We start from the raw sequence: 20,638 nt of genomic DNA on the forward strand, positions 1-20,638 counted from the left end.
GGCAGGCCGGAGACCTGCCCCTGGGGGAGGGGACAGGGCCAGGCCTCTGCAGGAAGTCGTGCCAGGGAGGTTGAGGGCCATGGGTGGTCAGTCTTCAGGACCAATGCTCCCCCACCCCGGGTTCTTCCCTCCCTGAGTATCAGGAAGTGGAATGGTCAGGTCCTGGCTGTGAACGGTGGCAGGGGGCTGGCCACGAGGGTGGTGGGAGTGAAGGGTGTGCATGCTCAGGGGGCCGGCGGCCAGGCTCCCTGTCACTGGACTGTGCGACTCAGAGCAAGTGACTCACCTTTTCTGAGCCTCAGTTTCTGCTTCTGTTAAATGGGTCTGATAAGTGCCCCATGTCCAGAGTGGTCCAGACGATCAAACGCAACACCAGCTTCCTAAACTGCAACCCCTGCCTCGCAAGTGCCTTGTCTGCAGGGACAGGGACGGTGCTTTGCTAGTGTCCCCAAGAAGCTTCTGATCGCAGGGCTTCCCTGAGGGCCTCTTCCGGGGCTGCCTGGCATTTCCCCCAGCAGTCCCCCTCCTGAGCCCTTACTCTGGCCCAGGCACTGTGCTAGGACCTTGTATGTTTAACCCCAGCACCCAGAGGTGGGTGCCGTTATCCCGTATTTTAGAGGTGAGGAAACTGAGGTCCAGGGAGATCCGTGAGTTGCCTAGGGTCCCTTTGCTAGGAAGTAGCATGCCCTAGGTTTTGAACCTGCTCCGGATCGCCCTGGTGGGGCAAGTGGGGTCTGGGCGACCATCGCCTGCTCTTTGACCTTGTCATTTGGCTGCAGAGCCTCAGTTTCCTCACCTGTAACACGAGCTGAGGCTTCCCCCGGAGGGTGGTAGTGAAGGGTGAATAATGTGGTCCAGCTGAGGTGTCTGTGGGGTCCAGGCCGCGGTGGGAGGGTCAGGTGCAAGTCCGCTGGGGGCAGAGACCCTGGGATGGGCATGGTGGGCGTGGCAATGAGGGAAACACGGTTCTTGACCTTGGCAGCTCACAGCTGAGGGGCGAGACAGATGCAGCCTGGGTCCCAAGAGCTCTGCCAGGGCGGAGTGGGCTATGCTTTCGTGGGACTGAGGTCCTAGTGCCTGGCATTGAGCCAGACCTGTGGGTCCACGGAATAAACCTAGAACGCTGTCTGTCTGGGGTTTAAGAATCGTTCAGCTTTGTGGTTAAGAAGAGTCGGGACAGGTGCATCATTAGCAGGTTATAGAAAAACCTAATTTAATGTTAAATGGAGTGACAGGACTCCAGGTTTTTGCAACGTTCATTTGTTCATTTCTTTAGTCCTTCCTTTGACAAAGGTTTGCGTTTCACCTGGGCTGGGGATGTAGCAGCCAAGGACAAAGCGACAGCTGCAGCATTCCCGGTGCTGCCAGCCTGGTCAGGTGGACAAAAACCAGATGAATAGACGTTACAGACGTTACGTCTGGTCGAAGTGTTGGGAGGATGTCCAAGGCATGGTTGAGTGACAGACAGTGGCAGAGGCGGGGCAAAGCAGTTAAGGACGGCCTGTCTCAGGATGTGACATTTGAGCAGAGTCCCAGATGAAATCGAGGAGCCAGAATGTAAAAACCTGGGAAAGAGCATCAGTGGCAGGAGGAGCGTGGGCAAAGGCCCTGAGGCATTGTGCAGTCTGTGTTTGAAAAGCTCAGAGGGGAAATGAGGCAGCCAGTGTGGCTGGTGGGGAGGGAGTGGTAGGAGATGAAGGTGGAGAGCTGGGAGGGGCTCACTTGCAGGGCCTTGAGGCCATGGTGGGGACTTTCTCTAAGTATGATGGGAAGCCCTGGAGGGTGTGCAGGCAGGATCACAGAGGTGCTTGGGTTTGCGGGAAGAGAGACAACCAGGTGGCAGGAGTGGAAGCAGGGAGGCCATGCTGGGAGAAGGGAGACTGGAGGGGTAAGAGTGGGCGTAGCCAGAGGCGGCTTCCGGAGAACGTGGTCCAGTGTGTACTAAAGCTGTAGGGATACCGGATGTTTGGACTGGGGTGCAGAGTGAAGGCTGCTCCAGCAGGAGATGGGACACGGGCAGATGCCTGGTGGTCTGGACAAGCATGAGGACCCTCGGGCCATGGGAGGGGACCAGGACCCCTGAGCACCAGGTCTGGGGGAGAAGTGACAGTGAACTCTGGCCCATTCTTTCCCGGGATGAGACCTGCCCAGCCCCCACCCCTCCCCACCGAGGCCACGAACAGCAGCTCCGTGCTCCCACCCGCTCCCATCTCCTTGTCGATCTGGGGACTTTCCCGCCCACGTGCTCATGGGAAGCTCACAGCCACTCTGGGATGCAGCCAGCGCGAGGGCTCTGCTCCACCGTTTTGCTGGGAAGGAGTCTAAGACAGAGCAAATCGTATGTCCAACGTCGCGAGAGAAACCTCCGCTCCACACTGCCTGCTCTAATTTGGGGCTGTGGTGGAAAAATAGTAAGCTTTGTTTCAAACAGACCAGGCCTGATTCCTACCTTTGCCACTCCTGCCTGGGCCGCCTCGGGCAGCTTGCCTCACCTCTCTGAGTGCGCCTCAGTTGCCTCCTCTGTGCAATGGGGGTGGTAACAGGGCAGTTATGAGTGTGTGCAGAGGCCTGGCCCAGAGCTGGCATAGAAGAGGCCCTGGCATGCAGGGGACCCAGGACTTCCAGGGGGGCTCACCGCTGCTCCTTTCCCTCCCCAGGTGCTGGTGGCCGAGGAGAACGTGGACTTCCGAATCCACGTGGAGAACCAGACGCGGGCTCGGGACGATGTGAGCCGTAAGCAGCTGCGGCTGTACCAGCTCTACAGCCGGACCAGCGGGAAGCACATCCAGGTCCTGGGCCGCAGGATCAGTGCCCGTGGCGAGGATGGGGACAAGTATGGTAGGTGCCAACCCCTTCCCCCAGCCACGGAGACCTCAGGTTCCGGTCCCAGCTCTGCCAGGTCCTGGCTGTTTGGTCTTGCTTCTGACACAGCCTTTCTGGGGCTCAGTTTCCTCACCTGTGAAATGGGGATAGAGTGGTGCATCCCGGAGAGCCTTGTTGGCGGGGCGGGTACTAACCAAAGAGGTGAATAGAAAGTGCTTTTACTGGTAAATGCCCTGTAAATGGCAGTTGTCTGGCTACCAGTGGCTTGCTTGAGCCCAAAGCAGGTGGCTGTGCCCCATGGCTGGTCCACCAGTCCCAGGTTCAGAGGCTCGGAGGGGTGGGAACCTCTGGGTAATGCTTTGTGGGTGTTGCTGGTGTTGGTGAGAATCGGCCTGGCATGTGAATCTGTTTACATGTGTGTTCAAGTGTGTGTGTGTGTGTGTGTGTGTGTGTGAGCTTGAGCTGTGTACCTGTGAGGCATGTGGATAGCACCTTGGACTACCGTCCTTTTGACCTGGCCTTGACCCTGGAATTGGGTGTTTGGGAATCACCAGCTACCTCTGCAAAGGGGCTGGGAAGAGGGAGACACCCCGACTCCCTGCTGTGCCCAAGGCCCCAGCCCCCAGAGACCCTCAGCAGTGAGCTGAACAGTAGGACTCCGCCTTCCCAGAGCCTGGAGGGGATTTGGGGGTAGATGCCGAGCAAACCCTGGTCGTGCTCCTGCCATCCCTGCCTTCCAGGCCAGGTTCTGGGAGGTGGGGGTCTGGGGCCGTGGGTGGCGGAGGCTTGGGGCTGGGGCTGCGGCTGCGGCTGGGGTGGGGTCCCGAGTGTGTGCCGGGGGCCTGGCAGCCCCAGCTTTCTTTCTGGGATGGTGCCCCGCTGGCCCCTGCCCATTGCAGTTAAGACGTGACAACAAGACAAATAATTTCTTGGACCTTTTATCTTGGACACCATTTATTTTCCCTCAGCCCCGGGGCAGGGCTGACCTCATGGTAGGGCCCAAGTGTGGCAGCTGCACCGTCACTGGGGGCTGGGCCACCAGGGCTCCCCCACTCCAGGCCAGCTGCCTCCCTGCCTTCTCCCGGCCCTGTCACTGTCTTCCGCTTCCCTTCTCCTTCCTCCCTCTTCCCTTCCTTCCTTTCCCAGTCTGACCGCTTCTGCTCTCATTGGGTCTCTCTGTCTCTCTCTCTGGATCCTTCTCCTTCCTTCCTGGTTCTCATCTCTCCCTCTCTTTGTTTCTGGTCCTCTTGCTGTCTCCCCTCCCCAGCATCTCTGTCCTTTCTGCCTCCTTCCCTGGACCACAGCTCTGGGCCCTGCTCCCCACCTCTCCCAGGCCCTCTGCTGGCCGCCTCTCTGGGGCCTCCGTCGCTCCATGCCCCCCCTCCGGATGTCTGGCTGTGCTGGGCAAACCCAGGTGGTGCTTTTCCCTGGGATCTGCTGTCCAGTTGCTGCCAGGGAAGGGGGCAGCTGGCTGGCCCGGGTGGGAGGAGGTGCCCTCCTGGGGAGTCCCCGGAGCTCTTGCTGGCCCCTCCGGGCTGGGAGAGTACAGGGGGGTCAGACTCTGGTCTGAACCATCTGTCCACACCCTGAGACAGGAGGCAGGAACTCGAGAGGGAGAGGAGCCCGGCAAATGGCAGGCTCCACACTCCGGAAGCCACATGCCCTCCCGTTTCCTCTGCCTGAACTGGAGACTCAGGGGATCTCGCCTGCTGTGTGACCTCAGGCAAGCCTTTGCCTTCTCTGGGCCTCAGTTTTCCTTCTGGACAAGGGTTGACTAGAGTGGCACTTCTTCCACATTAACCTGCAGGAAAATCACAAGGGCAGGGGGCTCTTGTTAAAATGCACTCAGTGGGTCCGGCCGGGGCCTGGGCTCTGCGTTTCCCAGCAGTGCCCAGGTGGCGCTGAGGGTCTCCCCCCTAAGTGTCCAGGGACCAGCCCCTCCTGGCTTCAACTCCAGCTCTGCGAACTCTAGATTTAATAATTCTCTCTCGAGGAATATGTTTTTTCACCACCCCCACCCCTCGGCACCCAGGGCAGCCAGGGACCTTACTGGCATGGAGGCTGCTCCGTTTAAATGTCACATTAGAAACGCAGATGAGGGGACAGGACCCCATCTGTGACCCCTGGCGGAGGAAGTGAGACAATGGAGCCAATTGAGGCTTCCAATCTAGATAATCAATACAAATATTATTGGGAAGGTGATTTATGTGTTAGGGACCTGCCCTGCCCCTGGGGGCGGGGCAGCCGGTAGCCCTTGGTCAGGGGACCCCGGACGGTCCAAGAACTTGTTCCCTCCTCCTCGGGGCTCGGTCCAGTTGAGCAGAGGATGCCATCTGAGACTCCCATCCAGACACGGTCAGGGTGCAGCCTGAGAATTGCAGCAAACACCAAGTATAAGCAGAATCCCTACAAACGCCTGGACTCCAGAATCCCCACTAACACTCCCAATGTCAGATTCCACGGTCCCTTGAGGTGCTGGACTCCGTGAGCAGGCGCAAGGGGCAAGCCCACCCCTGGGTGCTCTGTCCAGGGGCTCTCCACCTGCTTCAGGGCACTGAGCGGTCTTGAAATCTGCTTCGAGCCAGCAGGGTTTCCATACCATGCTGTTCCGGAAGGGGGTCGCTCATGGCCCCTACACTTCCTGCAGTACTCCGAGGACCCCATACGTGGGCTGCTCTAGGGACTAGGGGCTTTCTTAGCTTCGGGTTCGGCTCTGGAGGGAGGTGTGTGCTAGCGGGGGGTGCTAGAGGCTTAAGTAGTGGGACACTTGGTGGGCCCATCTGGACTATTGTATCTGCCCCTCCTCCTTGGGTCCTTGTTCCCAGTCATCTCTGTCCTATAGGCAGTTGCCACCTCAAAGAAACAGCAAGGGGCCAGGAGGCAGGGCACCTGGCTTCTAGTTACTACTCTGCCGCCGAGCAGCCCACAGGGCTGGGGGCAAGTGTCTCTGGCTCTGGGCTCGGTGTCTTCTCCTGACCAGCAAAGATGAGAAGGCCCCACTCCACCTGCCTCCGAGGTGCAGGCACTTAGGCCCAGGAAGTGGAGGTGGCAGCCCCTTCTGGTTGCTAGAAGCAGGCTGCAGGGGGGTAGGACTCGAGTCTTAGGGGAGCAGAGCCTGGGGCCAGCTGAGGCTGCTCCCGGGGAGGGGTGGGGGTCTGGCTCTGGTGATCAATGGTGGTAGGGTGCGGGGTGGGGGGGGGGGGAGGGAGGCAACTCTGCTTTTATAAGTCTCCTGTTTGGGTATTCTGCCTGCTTTCATTTAGAAATGGGGATTTTCTACTTGATAAAACATTTTTTTTCAAACCCCACATTTTGTAATTGGCCAGCTTCCCAGGCCTGGCAGTGCCCAGGCGGCCCCCAGCAGGCTGCCGGAGGCCTGTGTTAGCCGGGAGGTGGCCTTTTAAGGGGTGGATCCTCCACCTGGGGATCCAAGCCAGAGACCGTGGCTCTGAGTCAGCTCTTCTGTAAAGTGGGTGACTGACGTGAGAGAATATCTTAAGGCCAAAGATTCTGTCATTATTAAAACAAGAATATTACCAACAGCCCCCTGAACTCATCACTGTCATATGGGGCTGAGGGGTGCCATCAGGGACTCAGGCCGAGGTCCTCCCCTCAGGAGCTGGTTCCTAGAGCTTCCAGAAGGGACCCCGTCCCTGTCCCCTAAGTGGGCCAGGGCATGTCAGCCGCAGGTGGAAACTTCTTCGTGATTCTGACCAGTGTAGTCGGGCTGGCCACGCTGTCTCAGGCCAGGTGAGGAAGGGTCTTTGGATCCTGTCGTTGGGTGTGGTCTGGTCTCCTCCCAGGTCGCCCCAGGGCACCCCAGTCACTCAGCTCCCTGTGCTTGGTTTCTTCACCAACCATGGGGCCGGGGTGCAGGGTACGGGGGTGTGTGGTTAGTACTGTCCCCCTCCTAGAGGTCATTGCGTGTGAGTCAGTGATTCCAGCTGTGTGCCCACTGCTCAAGGTCACGTGGAGTCAGTCTGCCCCGCTGGGCAGCCTTCCTGGGCCCCCTGCTCACCCTGTCCCTCCGAGAATGTGAGCTCCTTGAAAGCAGTGACCTCTGTGCATGTCCCCATGTCCGCTACACAGAATCTCCCCCATTAAGCGTTGCTGGATGAGCGACTAAAATAGCTACCGGGCACCCCAAAGCGTAAGCAGGGGTTGGCTTATGCGGCTCTGCAGGAAGGTGTGTGGGCTGTGCCTGGGCTTTTGCTGGGCACCCCAGTCCCCACCACCCTCACTCTGGTGCCTGCTGGAGAACAGTTTGAGCAAAGGAGCAAGGCCCTTTGGGTGGGCTGGTGGGACTGAGCCAGCGAGGACCCCTACTCTCTGAGCCTGACCCCCATCGTGTATTCTCCACACAGCAGCCCAGATGTAAGACCGGGCCACCGCTCCCAAATGAAACCCCAGCCCCAGGGGGCCTGGCTCCTGACTGCCGCTGCAGCCCTGGGCTCTCCGCCAAGCCTGTTCCCCGCTAAGGGCCTTGGAGCTAGCTGTCCCCTCGACCTGGAAATGCTCTTCTCCCAGATATCCTTATGGCTTCTGCTCACTTGTCCCCTTATCAGAGAGTTCCCGCTTCTGTCCCCTCGTGGGTGTATTTCTCTTCCTAGCACTTTCCGCTGCCTGACATTCTGCTCTGTGTTTGGCTCTTCACTCTCTGTCTCTCTTATTGTAAAGCAGGCTCCTTGAGGGTAGGGCTTTTGTCTGTTTTGTTCACTGAGGGGTCCCTGGGCACAGAGCCTGCCGTGGACAGGTACCAACGAGTAGTGCTGAGGGCATCACTCCCCCAGGGGCAAGCGTCAGCACACAGTAGGTCCTCCCTTCTTCCTCCTGGCCAGTCAGCCTCTTTCTGTGCAACAAACTCAGCTTCCCCCAGGGGCTCTCCCAGCTGGGAGGGGGTGCTTATGTCTGAGCTAAAACCCCTGCCCTCTGAGCTCCTGTCCCACAAATTCTGTCCCCAGAGGCACAGCCACCCGCACCTCGCTGCCTGCACTTCTGAAACGGCCACGCTAGAGCTACAGCGAGGATTAAATATAGCTCTGGATCAATCCCATCGATTCCTTCCCTCCTCCTTTCCGGCGAACCCATGTGGCCTGCCCTCCTCCTCGGGGAATGCAGGAGAAGGGGGACCACGGGCCCCTTTGGAGAGAGGCCACAGCGAGTGTGCACATTCGCGCACTGTTAGTGATGCTGAAACACCTCCAGGAAGGATCCCTTCCCCTCCTCACACCGCTCCCCCTTCCTCTGGACCTGGTCCACCTGCACAGCGGAGGGAGGGAGTACTGTCCCAGCGCGCCCTCCTTTGTCTTTGTGGCAAGGACATTTCCTCGCTGGAGGACACCACCTGGCCAGCGGCCAGCAGCACTGTCAGCAAGGGTACGGCCATGGCTGCCGGCTGCTGCCGCCCCGTGCTGGGTCCGTGTGCAGGGGGCTCTGCACCCCACCCCCCGCTCCTGGCTCCCCCACCGTGTGCTCGAAAGTCCTGGGGGGGGGGACTTTGCCCTGAGGCTTGGCAGGTGGGGGCAGGAAGAAACCCATTCTTTAGCTTTGTGTCCTCCGCCCACTCTCTCTGGGTCCTGTCTCCTCCATCTCTCTTTGTATGCGCCCCTCTGGTTCTCCGGCCTTGTAACCAAAGCCTTCAAACAAGCCTTCAAAGTGAGGCCCTGGACCGCCCCCTGCGAGCCCTGCTAGGGAAGCACTGGGACCAGCCAATCAGTCAGTGAATCAATTATTCAATGTCACTTCTCTGTCTGTGCGGTCACAGGCGGCCACATCTGTCCTGCTCTGCCTGCCTTGGACTCTCTGTCTCAGACTAGCTCTGGAGTTCCTCTGCCTGTGTCCAGGTCCTGGCCCCACTGTGTGACTCTGGCACGTCCCAGCTCAGTGCCTCAGCGGTTTCATCTGTAAAATGGGCGCAACAGGGCTGAAGCATAGGGTTGCGATGAGGGACTGGTGAGACATTGCACACTCAGACCCCCAGCACAGCGCCTGGCAGAGGGCGAGTGCTCAGATAAGGCTCAGCTGTTAGTTTTTAAATGATCGTAGTTACTCCGTCTATTTAAGAGAAGTGTTTGCGGGGGGGGGGGTGGGGGGTGAGTTTTTTATAGAAAGGGCTTTCTTGCCAGTTCCTTTTTCTTCTCTTTCCCCTTTTCTGCTTTCCTCTCTGGAAGCTGCAGGAGTGACTAGGTCCTTGTGCTCCTGGCCCTCAGCCACAGGCAGGGCTGGGCCCTGCTCCGGGCTGAGCCTGGTAACAGGCTCTGCGGACTTTCCTCACAGGGGCCTGGGTTGTGTCCCGCCCCCCGGATCCCATACTCACTCCCCCTCGGGTTCCTGTAGCTTTTTCTTCCCTTGACCAGATCTGAAGCCCTTCCTGCCTCTCTGGCTGCGGTTTGAGCCTTGGGTGCTCCTGAGGGCTCCCCATCTTCCTGTGGCCCTGGGGGGGCCCCTCCCCCCTCAAGGGCATTTGCAAGTGGAGCTAGGAGGGATGGGCCCGTGGCTTTGGCTCTGTGGGCTGCTCTGCCCATAGACTCTGCCTTAAGAAAGTGAGGTTGAAGCAAAGACCTTCGCCGCCCTCCTTTGTAGTTCACGCTTGGGACTCAGTTTTCTGACCTGTAAAGTAGGGATGATGATCCCAGTCCGAACCTTAGGCGTTGTTGTCAGGATCGAGTGAGGTAGCGCATATCAGGTAGATAGAACCGTGCCCAGCACATCACAAGCTCTAGTACGTGGGAGTTACCGAGACTTCCTCGAGGAGCTGAACTGAACGAGGCCTCGCAGGTCACCTAGTCCTGGCCCAGAGAGGGACAGGGTCTTTCCCTCTGTCACACAGCAAGTCAGAAAACGGGATAGTAACCGGAGGCTGGAGATGGGTGGGTGGGGACTCAGAGTCTGGGGGTGGCAGGAGAGACTGCACCAGCGGGGAGTGGAGTGGCCAGGGGCAGGGGTGGTGGACCCAGACCCTGGGGCCGAGCCATGGCCCTGTGCTGGCCGGCGGTGTGCCTATGGGCACATCTCTTCTCCTCCCTGCATCTCATTTCCTTTGCTGCTCCTCATACGTCCCTCACGAGGTCATTTCAGTATTTAGTGCAATGTCCTGGTTGGTCATTTACTGTGAGCCGGGGGGGGGGGGGTAGTGCTGGGAATCACAGCAGTGAATGGGATGGGCTGGACCCTGCCCGCCTGGCGCTTACCTGCCAGTGAATGGAGGTGGACAATAAAAAAGGTAGCATGTGAGACAGTTTGGAGAAGAGCTCTGAGGACAACAGAGCAGGCGGTGGGTCGTGCTGGATGGGGGAGGCTGGTATGACTTTGGACAGCGTGGCCAGGGAGAGCCTCTCTAAGAAGGTGATGTTTGAGTGGCAACCTAAGAGATGAGAAGCCGTTAGAGGAAGCTTTGGGCAAAGCAATCTCCAGCGAGAGGGAAGAGCAAGTGCAAAGGCCCTGAGGTGCGAGTGTGCTGGGTATGTCAGGGAGGAACCACAAGGAGGCTGGTTGGCTGGAGGGCTGTGGGCAGGAGCTGGGGATGGCCAGCTGACCCCAGGTCACATGCCCCAGATGGGTCCCTGTGAAGAGGCTGGATTTTCGGTGGGTGGGAGGTCCTAGGAGGCTCTCAGCAAGGATCTCCCTGGCTGATGCGTAGGGGAGACTGGGAGACTGGTGAGGGGCGAGAGTTGGGGGTGGGGGCAGGCTGTTGAACTGTGAAAACTGGAGGGGCCGCCAGTGCGGTGAGGGGTCTGATGAGGAGTGGAGTGAGACAATGTCATCGCCTCCTCCTGCCTGGCCTGGTGCAGGCCTGAGAGCAGACCTGGGCAGAGAGGAGGCGTCTAGGGCCCAGACGCCTCCTGGGGGCTTGGGTCTTGAATCATGGGGTTGGTGGGGGGCAGGGAGCAGTGTGATGCTGAGGATCAGGCAGGCTCCGGGGAAAACCTGGGCCGGGTGGGTGTGGTCTCTCTCTCTCTCTCTTTCTCTTTCTGAGAACTGCGGCTGCTATTACTCCCCAAAGACTTTACATAATTCTGGCGCAGCTCCCTCCTCATTATGTCAGGCACTGAGTGGAGTCTAGGTCACTCCGCCGCTCGCTGCGGTCGGGGGAGAACAGACTTCTGGCTCCCCTGGCATGGCGGCCAGCAGCCGGCGTGGACCCTCCCCACCCTGGGGTGGGGGAGGCTCGGCTGGCGGGGGTGGAGGTGCAGTCCGGCCCCAGGCCCTTTGGATGCTCCCTGGGGTGGGCTGTGGCCGATGGTGGCGGAGGATTGTGCCTTGAGCCGTGTCTCCCGGAGCTGGGTGGGGGTCCTCCCCCAGAGCTCAGGCCCCAGCAGAGGGAGGCAGGCAGACCTGATGTCAGCCCTTCCTGCTGGCTTACTTCTCTGAACCCCAGTTTCCTACCCTGTAAAGTGGGAACAAACACATTCATGCTCGTGGGATACGTGACGTCAACGGGCTCACATGGGAGCCAGATTGGGCGCGCACTAGGAGCTGTCTGCCCCTGGGAGTCACTTGGGGTTGCCTGGGCCCCAGCCCTGTGGTCTCATCTCCTTCTTACAGGCTCCCCTCCCTACCTCTGTCCCAGACCTTGCCCCCAATCTCAGCGAGAATCAGAACAGGGTGGAGCCCCTCTTTGCGTAGGTAGGGAAACCGAGGCTCACAGTGGGGCGTAGAGGCCACACAGCCCAGGATGGCGGACACCAGAAACAGAATCAGGCCCCTAAGTCCCAGCCCGAGGCCCTTCCCGGTGTGTGGGCTGCCTGCAAGCCCAAGGGGTGCCACGGCAGTTCAGGTCAGAGGGCACCCGGGCCTCAAAGCAAGTTCCGCTCCACCTCTGTGCTTTTACACACACCTCTGATTGTTTCCGGTGTATTTCTTTTTCTTTAGGGGAAACAGTTTTGCTTTGTAGTTAGGAAACTTGAACAATGGTACTGAGTTTCCCCAGCCCCGCCCCTGAGGACAGGCCCTAGGCCCTTTCCCGCCTTATTCCGTGTGATCCTCACACTAACTTGAAGACCATGGATGGTTTCCCCCATTTTCCTGGTGAGGAAACTGAGGCCCAAGGTCATACTGCTGGGCCAGGGACTCAGACCCAGGGCTGTGCACTCCAAACCTCTCCCCTTCCCTGACACGTGCTGCCTCCGGCCAAAGCTCCGAGGGTGGTAGACCCTCTTGAGCCCACATCCCCATCCCTAGGGGCCTGAGCTGTGAGGGGCGGCAGGGAGCCAGTCCCAGAGCTGCCGGGTTGTTCGGCCCTGGGTTCCGGGGGACCGAGCTACCACAGAGAGTCATAGAGTATTTGGATTAAGAGGAGCAGGGAGGATGGGGTGCCCACACCCCCTGTCTCAGCATCTGTTCAGGTCCCTGACTCACTGTTGACTACGGTTGGGGGAAGGTGGAGGGAAGAATGTGCCTGCCCCCTTGTTTCTAGAATTACTAAATTCTTGTTAGATCTTTAAATTTTATGTAAATTCTTCTCTTTTTTCCGTGGAAAGGTGGGGTATCACATTTTAATTAGTAGTGGTGTCAAAGGAGAGCTAGATTAATGGTTGGAAATCCTGCTTTCCAGATGGTTTTAATTTTCACAGCAGGGCACCGGGGTATATATTCTTAATTTTTTTTAATTAAAATCATACCTAGTGTATTTTAGGGGCACTGAGCTCCACTCTTTGTGGCTCCAAGGATACTGTATTTGGGGCTATGATTTTGTTATGGAGAAGCAAGTCCCTTGTCACTGAAATTAAAATTTTGTGGGTGAGGGAGGGGCAAGGTGCTAGGAAGCAAAGGGTCAGGGACGGGGGGGGGGGGGGGGGATGAGAGTGGGAGGGTCATAGGCAGAGAAGGAAAGGGAGGGGGTGTGGGTGGGGGGGTAGGGTGGGCATGCAGGACCAGACAGGAGAGAGGACAGTCACCCTTTGGCCGTTTGGTGTCCTTGCTGAGTCAGGGCTTTGGGAGATCAGCTCTGGACACCCTGACCCTGTGGAGCATGGGTGGTAACAGGAGGCTTCCGACCCAGGACAGGGGGTGCTGGGCCTTAATTGGGACTTCTGGGCTCCAGGGAGTTAGTTACCTTTCAGCCTGGTGACCTTGACTGAGGGAAGTGAAATTCTGAAAGTAGCCTCCCGTCCCCAGGCCTTCAAGTGGCAAAGGTACAGAGGCCAGGGGCGGGGATGGGGCCTCTGACATCCCCCGCCCAAGGCAAGGCGTGCATGCGAGTGTGTGTGCCTGAGTGTGTCTGTGCCCTCGGAGACGGCTGCTTATCTGAGGTTATTCGTATGGCTCTCTGCCCTGCTTTGGGGGATGGGGTTGAGGGGCTGGGGGAGGTGGGGGAGGAAGGGAGGGGATAACTGGTATTTGGTCACCGGGACAGAACCTCCCTCTGGCTGGAGCCAACTGGGTCCCAAGTGGAGTCAAGAGAGGCTGGGGGGTAGGGAACAGGTGGGGACAGCTTCTCTCTCCCTGCCTGAGAGACAGGGTGCTCTAAGGGGACCTGGCAGAGGCCTCTCCCATGCCTGACTTGGCAGCAGTGGGGGTCCAGGGACACGGTAAAAAAGCCTGTCTTTTTCTGCTTCTGCCTTTCGAAGCCCAGCTCCTAGTGGAGACAGACACCTTCGGTAGTCAAGTCCGGATCAAGGGCAAGGAGACGGAGTTCTACCTGTGTATGAACCGGAAAGGCAAGCTCGTGGGGAAGGTGAGTGACAGTCTGGGGTTGTGGGGAACTTGGGCGGGTCCCCTCTGGCAGCTCTGTGTAGCTGGGACAGCGAGCCCAGGGCCATGGCAGCCCTCGGTGGAAACTGCCCTGGGAGTGTGTGTGTGAGATTCCCACAGCAATCCCTCCTTTTGCCCCCTTCTTCTCTGCCCGCTCCCACAGCCTGCCAGGCCGAGTTATTATTATTGTGTTGTATCACATTAGTATTATGGTGACTGCGACTTTGGGGAGAACGCAAGGCCCTGATCTCTCCTGGTGGATGTGGAACTCTAGCTGGTCCGGAGGGGGTCCCCCACCGGGGAGGGGGTTCTGGGGCTCCCCGCTGCCGCCTGCGCATACCTGGTGTCTGGGAACAGGGAAGCAGCCAGCTGAGGGCTGGGCCACGGCATTGTTTTAACAATCGCCAGGCTCCGGAACCCAGCAGCCTCGTCAGCGCTGGGCCTCACGGTTCTAGCATTTCAGGAAGATTTTATTACTTTGGAACAGGCAAGAGAGCTGCATGTAACAAATTAGGGCAGGGGAGGGGGTGCAGTTGGGTGGGCCCATGTGCCAGGGGCTCTGAGCCTCCACTCATGCCGGGTCTCAGAGGTGCCCCATTTTTCTTGGGTGTGCTTGTTTGTGAAGTTTGCACACTTACTGCTTCTGGGACTTCCAGTGGACGGTGTTGGTGGCAGTAGTACCTCTGTTGGATCATGCCTGTGTCCCCTTCTTTCTGCAGGGAATTCCTCCTCACTTCTCTATCTAACTTGGACACCAGGGCGGCCGGCGGGGCTTCTGCTTGCTGGACAGGTGGAGTGGGTGCAGGGTGGAGCGTAGATGCAGATTCCAAAGGCCCTGGCTGATTATTTACATTTATTACACCTTGTTGGGGGAGGGAGGTTACCCTAGTCTTGTTTAAGCCACGTTTTTGATTTCCTGCATCTCTTTCGTCGGCCATACCCGAGTGGCTGGGGCAGTGGTATAGGCCAGGGATTGGAGCCCAGGGATTGCTACCTATTGTGAGTAATAAGGGAACTACTGGCCTCCGTTAATTGAGCACATACTTTCTGCCAGACTCTCCGCATAATCCCAGGAGGTTGGTACCTCTGCCATTCCCATTTCACAGATGCAAAAGCCCTGGCGTATCAGGCCCCAGGCACTCATCCCAGGTCCCACATTAGAGCTGGGCGGGATGCAAAACCCAGTTTGGAAGTTAAAGATTCCAGCTGCGCTGCCCACACCAACGACAGCTTCTCAAAGAGCAAACAAAATAATAGTAATCACGTCGCGCGGCTCGGGACGACAAGAGTGGTTTCAATTAGTGATTCACTTTCCACGACCGGAGGCCGGCCGCCGGCGGCCGGCGCGGGGTCTGGGGCAGAGGCGGCAGCGGGTGGGCGCAGGTCCCCTGGCCTGGCCGGGAGTTTCCTGTGCCGCGCAGCCGCCCCGCGGTCCCGCGTCTGGCGCTTTGTTCTCCTGCCCGGCCCGGGCCGTCTCCCAGGCCGTCTCCCAGGCCCAACCTGCTCGCAGTTGTACACTCGTTCTTCCTTTTTTTTCTCCCCTGTTGGAAGGAGGGGCGCAGGGCAGCCTGCCGTGCCTAGTGCCTGCGCGCCCCTCCCTCCAGTCTGCGCGGTTCCCGGCATCTTGACCCCAGGGAGGGCCGTCGTGGGGTCAAAAGAGCAGCCCCGTCCCCTCGGGCCCTTCGCCGCCGCCCGCCGCCCTCCGCCAGCCCGCCGGCTGGCCGCTGAGTCACCGCTTCCACAGGAGCCGGCTCCGATTTCCTGCCCCCTCGCCCTCTCTCCCGTCATTAATATTGGGGACGGTTCAGCTGGAGGCGAGGCGAGGCTCAGCGCCGTCCAGGGAGGACCGCCCCTCGCCGCAGCTCCACCCCTCCCCCGCCCCCCGTTTTCCCCCTGTAGGCTTCTGTCTTATGTCCAGGCCTCAGGGGCTTGGAGGGCGCCCCCCAAATCCACCTGTCCGACTTCACCAGGAGTCGGTCCCCCTGTTGGCCACTGCCCAGCCCAGGGCCCCTCGCCCTCTCTGGCTCCTGCAGTGGCCGCTGTGGTCCCGAGGGCTGCCGTTGTTTGGCTGCTCGGCTGTCACAGGCTTCCTGGACTCAGACACGTGCTGCAGACGCCTGGCACTGTTGAGCTCCAGTCCCCGGAGCCTTGTCCACGCTGTGCCCTCTGCTAGGCCGGCCCTCCCCTTGCCCCTCTGCCCTGTGCCCTGGCTCATCCTTTTGTACCCTCTCGCTTCTCTGACCCCCTCAGTCACCCACCCACCTGGGAGCCCCCAGCCCCTCGCCCAGCCCGCTGCTGGGGGTCTGCTCACCCGGGTGGTCACTGTCTGTCCTTGGACCTACATTCCCTGCAAGGCTGAGAGCTCCTCCGGACCAATGCTAGATCCTTCTGTCTGTGTTCCGTTCACCTGCCCCAAAGTCTGCAAGGGCACCAAGAAAAGGAAACACGGTTATTGTTTCCTGAGGCTTGACTCGTAACCCTCAGCCAGCATTGTCCACATCAGGCTGGGGAGTCCAAGTGCCCTGACCTCCCTGCGCCTCACTGTCCTCCCCTGTGAAATGGGAATGGAAATGTCGGCACTCAGAGGCACTTGTTGTTCGATGCTAGTCCCCTTCCCTTTGAAGCCAGATCACTGAGTCCCTCCTCCACCTGTGGGCACCCTTGGCCTGAGCTTAGGCTCTGGCTCCTTGGGAATGGCCCAATGAGACAGCTTTCTTGGGTAGTCTTCATCCTGGGTGCCAACCCAGCTACAGATGGGCATATCGCTGAACCCCCAACAGAGCCTTTCCAGGTACCCCTGGCCCTTGGCTGTCGCTAGTCCCCTGTGGCCTTGTGCCAGCCAAGTGCCACAGCCCTGTGCCGAGCCCCTCCCTTCCTGTCCAGACCCCATATCCGTCTGGCCCAGGAGGTACTGCTTGCTTTCATTCCACAGTCGTTCAGCATGGCGCACTATGTACTGGGCAATATGTCCCCATCTCTGCAGACTCAGCCCAGATGGGTTTTTCTCATCTGTCCCCTCCGGTGTGGTCACTGGTGAGGTCCTTTTTGGGGCAGCAGGGGGGAGGGGGCTGCCTTAGTTGTGAGTGACTGAAACCCAACTCAAAATTCCTTAAGCCAAAGAGGAAAAGTTTGCCTATGTAACTAAAAATGTCCAGAGGGTCACTCTAGTTTCAAGTAAGACTGGCTATAGGGGCCTGAATAATGTCATCGGGATTCAGTCTTCACGTCACATGGAAGGAACAGGACTCTAGTTTGGACAGACGGAAGTTGGAGGGGGTTGTGGGGGAGATGACCAAATTCCAGGTCATCTCCCGAGGTTCCGGGAGGAGAAAGTCACTCCCTCCCTAAATCCTGCTCATCATCTGCGTGGCCTGAACCAACCGAGTCAGCGCTGCTGCAGGGGGAGGGGCAGCCACAGGTGTTTTTAAATCTCAGCAGGCCACAGCAGGGTCACAGAGGTCATCAGGAGTAAGGGGCCAGGGTCAAGCCCAGGCGTGGCCTCTGTTGGCATCTTATCCTCTGAGTTCCTAGGGGGGATATGTGACCACCATAGGTAGGCCCATGGCTCCTGAGCTCTGGGGTGTTGAGAATTTCAGCCCTAGGCCCAGCTCCCCAACCCGCTAAGTAAGTCCATATGTGTGTGAACCCGTGTGCCGGGCACTGTGCTGACCCTTGCACATTCGAGAGCTTGCTTCATGCTGATGCGGGCGTGTGGGCCTGGGGAGATGAGGTGTTCTGATGGGCTGCCACACCCCATCTCCTTGTGAGTGTGTCTGGGACCGGACAGAGGAGAGAGGAGCGAGCTGCCATGGCAAGTGCAGGTTCAAGCTCCATAACCTTGGATAAGCCCTTTGCCTCTTTGAACTCTGTTTCCTTCTGCCAGGTAGAGTCTACCTCGGTGTGTTAAGAGGATTAAGTGAAATAATGGATGTGCAGGTACTAGCATGTGGTTGGCAATTAATAAAGGCTGAATGAATGAGTAGGGAGACCACGTGGGCAACACACAGAGGGCTGGCCCTCTGCTGGCTCTGCCCTCTTCTCAGCGCCTCCCCTGGAAGGGCCTCTCCAAGTTCATGACTGCCCTGGGGCATTAGCAAGGGGTCCAGGAGAAGGAAGAGTCTGTTTTCTTTCCTGGGTTGCTCCCACCATTTCTATCTCAGCAGAAGTCACATCCATTCAACTGCAAAAGCTCTAAGCACCCCTGTCTTGGGTTAAGGCCGGTGTTGAGCCATGAGAACAACTGAGAAGCAGTCCCAACCTCCTGATGCTCTTGGACTGTTGAGGAAGCAGGCAGATATGGAATTGCTCCTTTGGGGATGGGGGGTGGAAGGAGAAATGGGTGTCAAGAGGGTCTAGAAGATGGAGTATGTGAACCCAGTAATGCTTGATGCTTGAATGGAACATTGAAGGAAGAGGAGGAAATACCCAGGGAGACAGACAGCAGTCAGGGAAGGCTTCCTGGAAGAGGCAGTTGCTGAACTGAGCCTTGAAGGATAAAAGCAGTTTTCCAGGCAGGTATTTCAGGGTGGAGAAACATCATGGTGTGACCTTTGTTCCATTTGCTCTGACTGTTCCATCGAGATGGGCCAAGGGACTGGACTCAGGTTGGATAGGCAGCTTCCAGAATTATCCATGGGGTACCCAGAGCCCAGAGCCCACGCCCCTGTACCCCCTTGTACATATGCTCTGGCTTCCTTCCCTGCTCATTCCGCCAATTCTGTCCCCTGGGTCCTGCATGTGCCTCCCAGGCCCTCCCCTTGCCTGCCCTGCCACCTCCTCCTCGAAAGATCTCATTCTCCAGAGAATGTTTTCTTGCCCTGCCTGTCCCTTTCTGCAAAGTTCAGCACTTTGCAGAGCCCAAGCTTGCCCTCCACTCAAAGGTGAACGTTCCTGGAAGCTCCAGCCTGTTTTCTACTTCAAACAAAAGGCTGGAACTTGCACCTCAGTCTCCACGCACAGCCAGACCGCTGGGCTTCCAACTTGGCTGGGCATCTGTCCGTAACGAGGAGTGGGCCCGGCCTAAATTTGGAGATGTGAGTTGGAAACTCCAGTGCTGCTAATTCAGGCCTTCCACCTTCGTGTGTTTGCCACTCTTCCCCATCGAGCAGTTCGGCTGTCTCGGGGAGGAGACTCAAAGCCTGCTGCCCAGCACCTTTGGTCCCGCTCAGGCCCAGGGAGGGGAGCCAGGCCTTCCCAACCTGGTTTCAACATTAATTCAGCAGTTCCTACTGTGCGCCAGGCTCATTTATGAGCGTCATTCCTCACACGATTTCCACGGCATGGGACATTTCCTTATGCCTGTTTAGTAAGGCAAAGAATCCGAGGTATAGAGAGTGGGATGCACTGACCTGAGGTCACACACGGAAGCCTTAGAGTTGACTCAGCTCCTGAGTCTGAGTGCAGTTCGCGCTCCTTGCCCAGCAAAGCCTCCCAGAGTTTTCACGCGTCTGCTTGGGAGCCCAGAGTCCCTGAAGCGAGGGCATGGGCTTAGGGGTTTGGCCATGCTGAAACTCTTGTTTGGGGAGCCTTCCCGCCTCCCTCACACCAAACCTGCAATGCCCCACGTTAATTATAGTGTTTATTGAACATCACACAGTGACGTTTGCGCGGCAGTTGAGTAGCTGACTTCATGTCAGGTTTGGACACACCTGTCAGAACTCCTTCCTGTCGCAAATGCTGGAACTCAGTCTCAGCCAGTTCAAAGGCCATGGTACTGGCCCATGTGACAGTGAGGTGATGGAGCTTCAGATGCAGCTTGGTCCAGAAGCCAAAGAATGCGGCCAGGACTTGGTTTCTCTTATTCTTTCCCTCTTGGCTTTGCGTCCTCCAGGCTGGCTTTGTTGTGAACCAGGACTTCCCCTCCCCTTACCAGGGTGCCTGAGTGTAAGTCAGCCTATGTTTGCAGGCCTTGTTTATACAAGGGTCTCGAGGAGCACTGATTGGATGGCTCAGGTCCCATGTCCAGCCCTGCACCAATCACAGGAAATCATGTTTTGATTGGGTACCTCTGGGTTTCTTGTTCTCCTAGAGTGGAGATGGGAGCTCCTGGCTGCAGGGTGGAAAGTGGGGAAGGTTTGGATTCTCAAATGATCACAGGAGTCTGTTACCCAATCGGGAGCTGGGGAAGGATGGGGGGCGGGAAATACAACAAGCGCACTTCACAGATGCAGGAAGTAAGATTGCTGAGGCCAAAGCTCTGGCTGGGCCTTCTCTACTGTGCCACCCCAAACCCTCTCCACACAGCTGCGCCCCTCACACCCGCCCTGGCCCTTCTCACCTCCTTCTCCTCTCTCCTCCTGCAGCCTGACGGCACCAGTAAGGAGTGTGTGTTTATTGAGAAGGTCTTGGAGAACAACTACACAGCTCTGATGTCAGCCAAGTACTCCGGCTGGTACGTGGGCTTCACCAAGAAGGGACGGCCGAGAAAGGGCCCCAAGACCCGGGAGAACCAGCAGGACGTACACTTCATGAAACGCTACCCCAAGGGGCAGACAGAGCCGCAGAAGCCCTTCAAGTACACCACGGTGACCAAGCGGTCCCGGCGGGTCCGCCCCACGCACCCCGGCTAGGCGGCCGCCCCGGCCCACACTCACACTCCCAGAGAACTGCATCAGAGGAATATTTTTACATGAAAAATAAGGAAGAAGCTCTATTTTTGTACATTGTTTCAAAGAAGACAAAAACTGAACCAAAACTCTTGGGGGAGGGGGAGCGGTAAGGACCTTACTGTTGACCTGAAACCCCCTATGACAGAGACTCACGCAGAGGGACTGTCGTCAGCGCACAGGTGCTTGTCTCTCTCTCAGAACAGACAACTCTAAACTCGTCCCCAGAGGAGGACTTGAATGAGGAAAACGACACTCTGAGAAACCAAAGTCCTTTTTCCCAAAGGTTCTGAAAGCAAAAGAAAAAAAGGAAAAAAAAAAAAAAGGCAGAGGAAAGTAGTACCCCCACCCCCCCCAAGGAACTCCACCTTCTTTCCCAATCTCCTGTCCCTGCCCCAAACTCCAACAAAAATCGCTCTCTGGTTTGCAGTCATTTATTTATTGTCCGCTGCAAGCTGTCCCGAGACACCGCGCAGGGAAGGCGTGCCCCTCGGAATTCTCGGCGCCTCGACCTCCGA

General features: G+C 58.0%; 1 protein-coding gene across 1 annotated transcript in view; it reads left to right on the plus strand.

Moving 5' to 3' along the window:
* The window catches only part of FGF18 (fibroblast growth factor 18), a 30,978-nt gene extending 10,562 nt beyond the window's left edge, over positions 1–20,416 (plus strand). Inside the window, exons 3-5 of the mRNA XM_024577071.4 lie at positions 2,658–2,838; positions 13,392–13,498; positions 19,818–20,416. Coding sequence (XP_024432839.1) covers positions 2,658–2,838; positions 13,392–13,498; positions 19,818–20,084 — 555 coding nt within the window. The 3' untranslated portion in view covers positions 20,085–20,416. The remainder of the gene's footprint in view (positions 1–2,657; positions 2,839–13,391; positions 13,499–19,817) is intronic.
* Positions 20,417–20,638: the final 222 nt, after the last annotated feature.

Source organism: Desmodus rotundus, chromosome 6 (assembly GCF_022682495.2).
Source record: "Desmodus rotundus isolate HL8 chromosome 6, HLdesRot8A.1, whole genome shotgun sequence".
Lineage (NCBI taxonomy): Eukaryota > Metazoa > Chordata > Mammalia > Chiroptera > Phyllostomidae > Desmodus > Desmodus rotundus.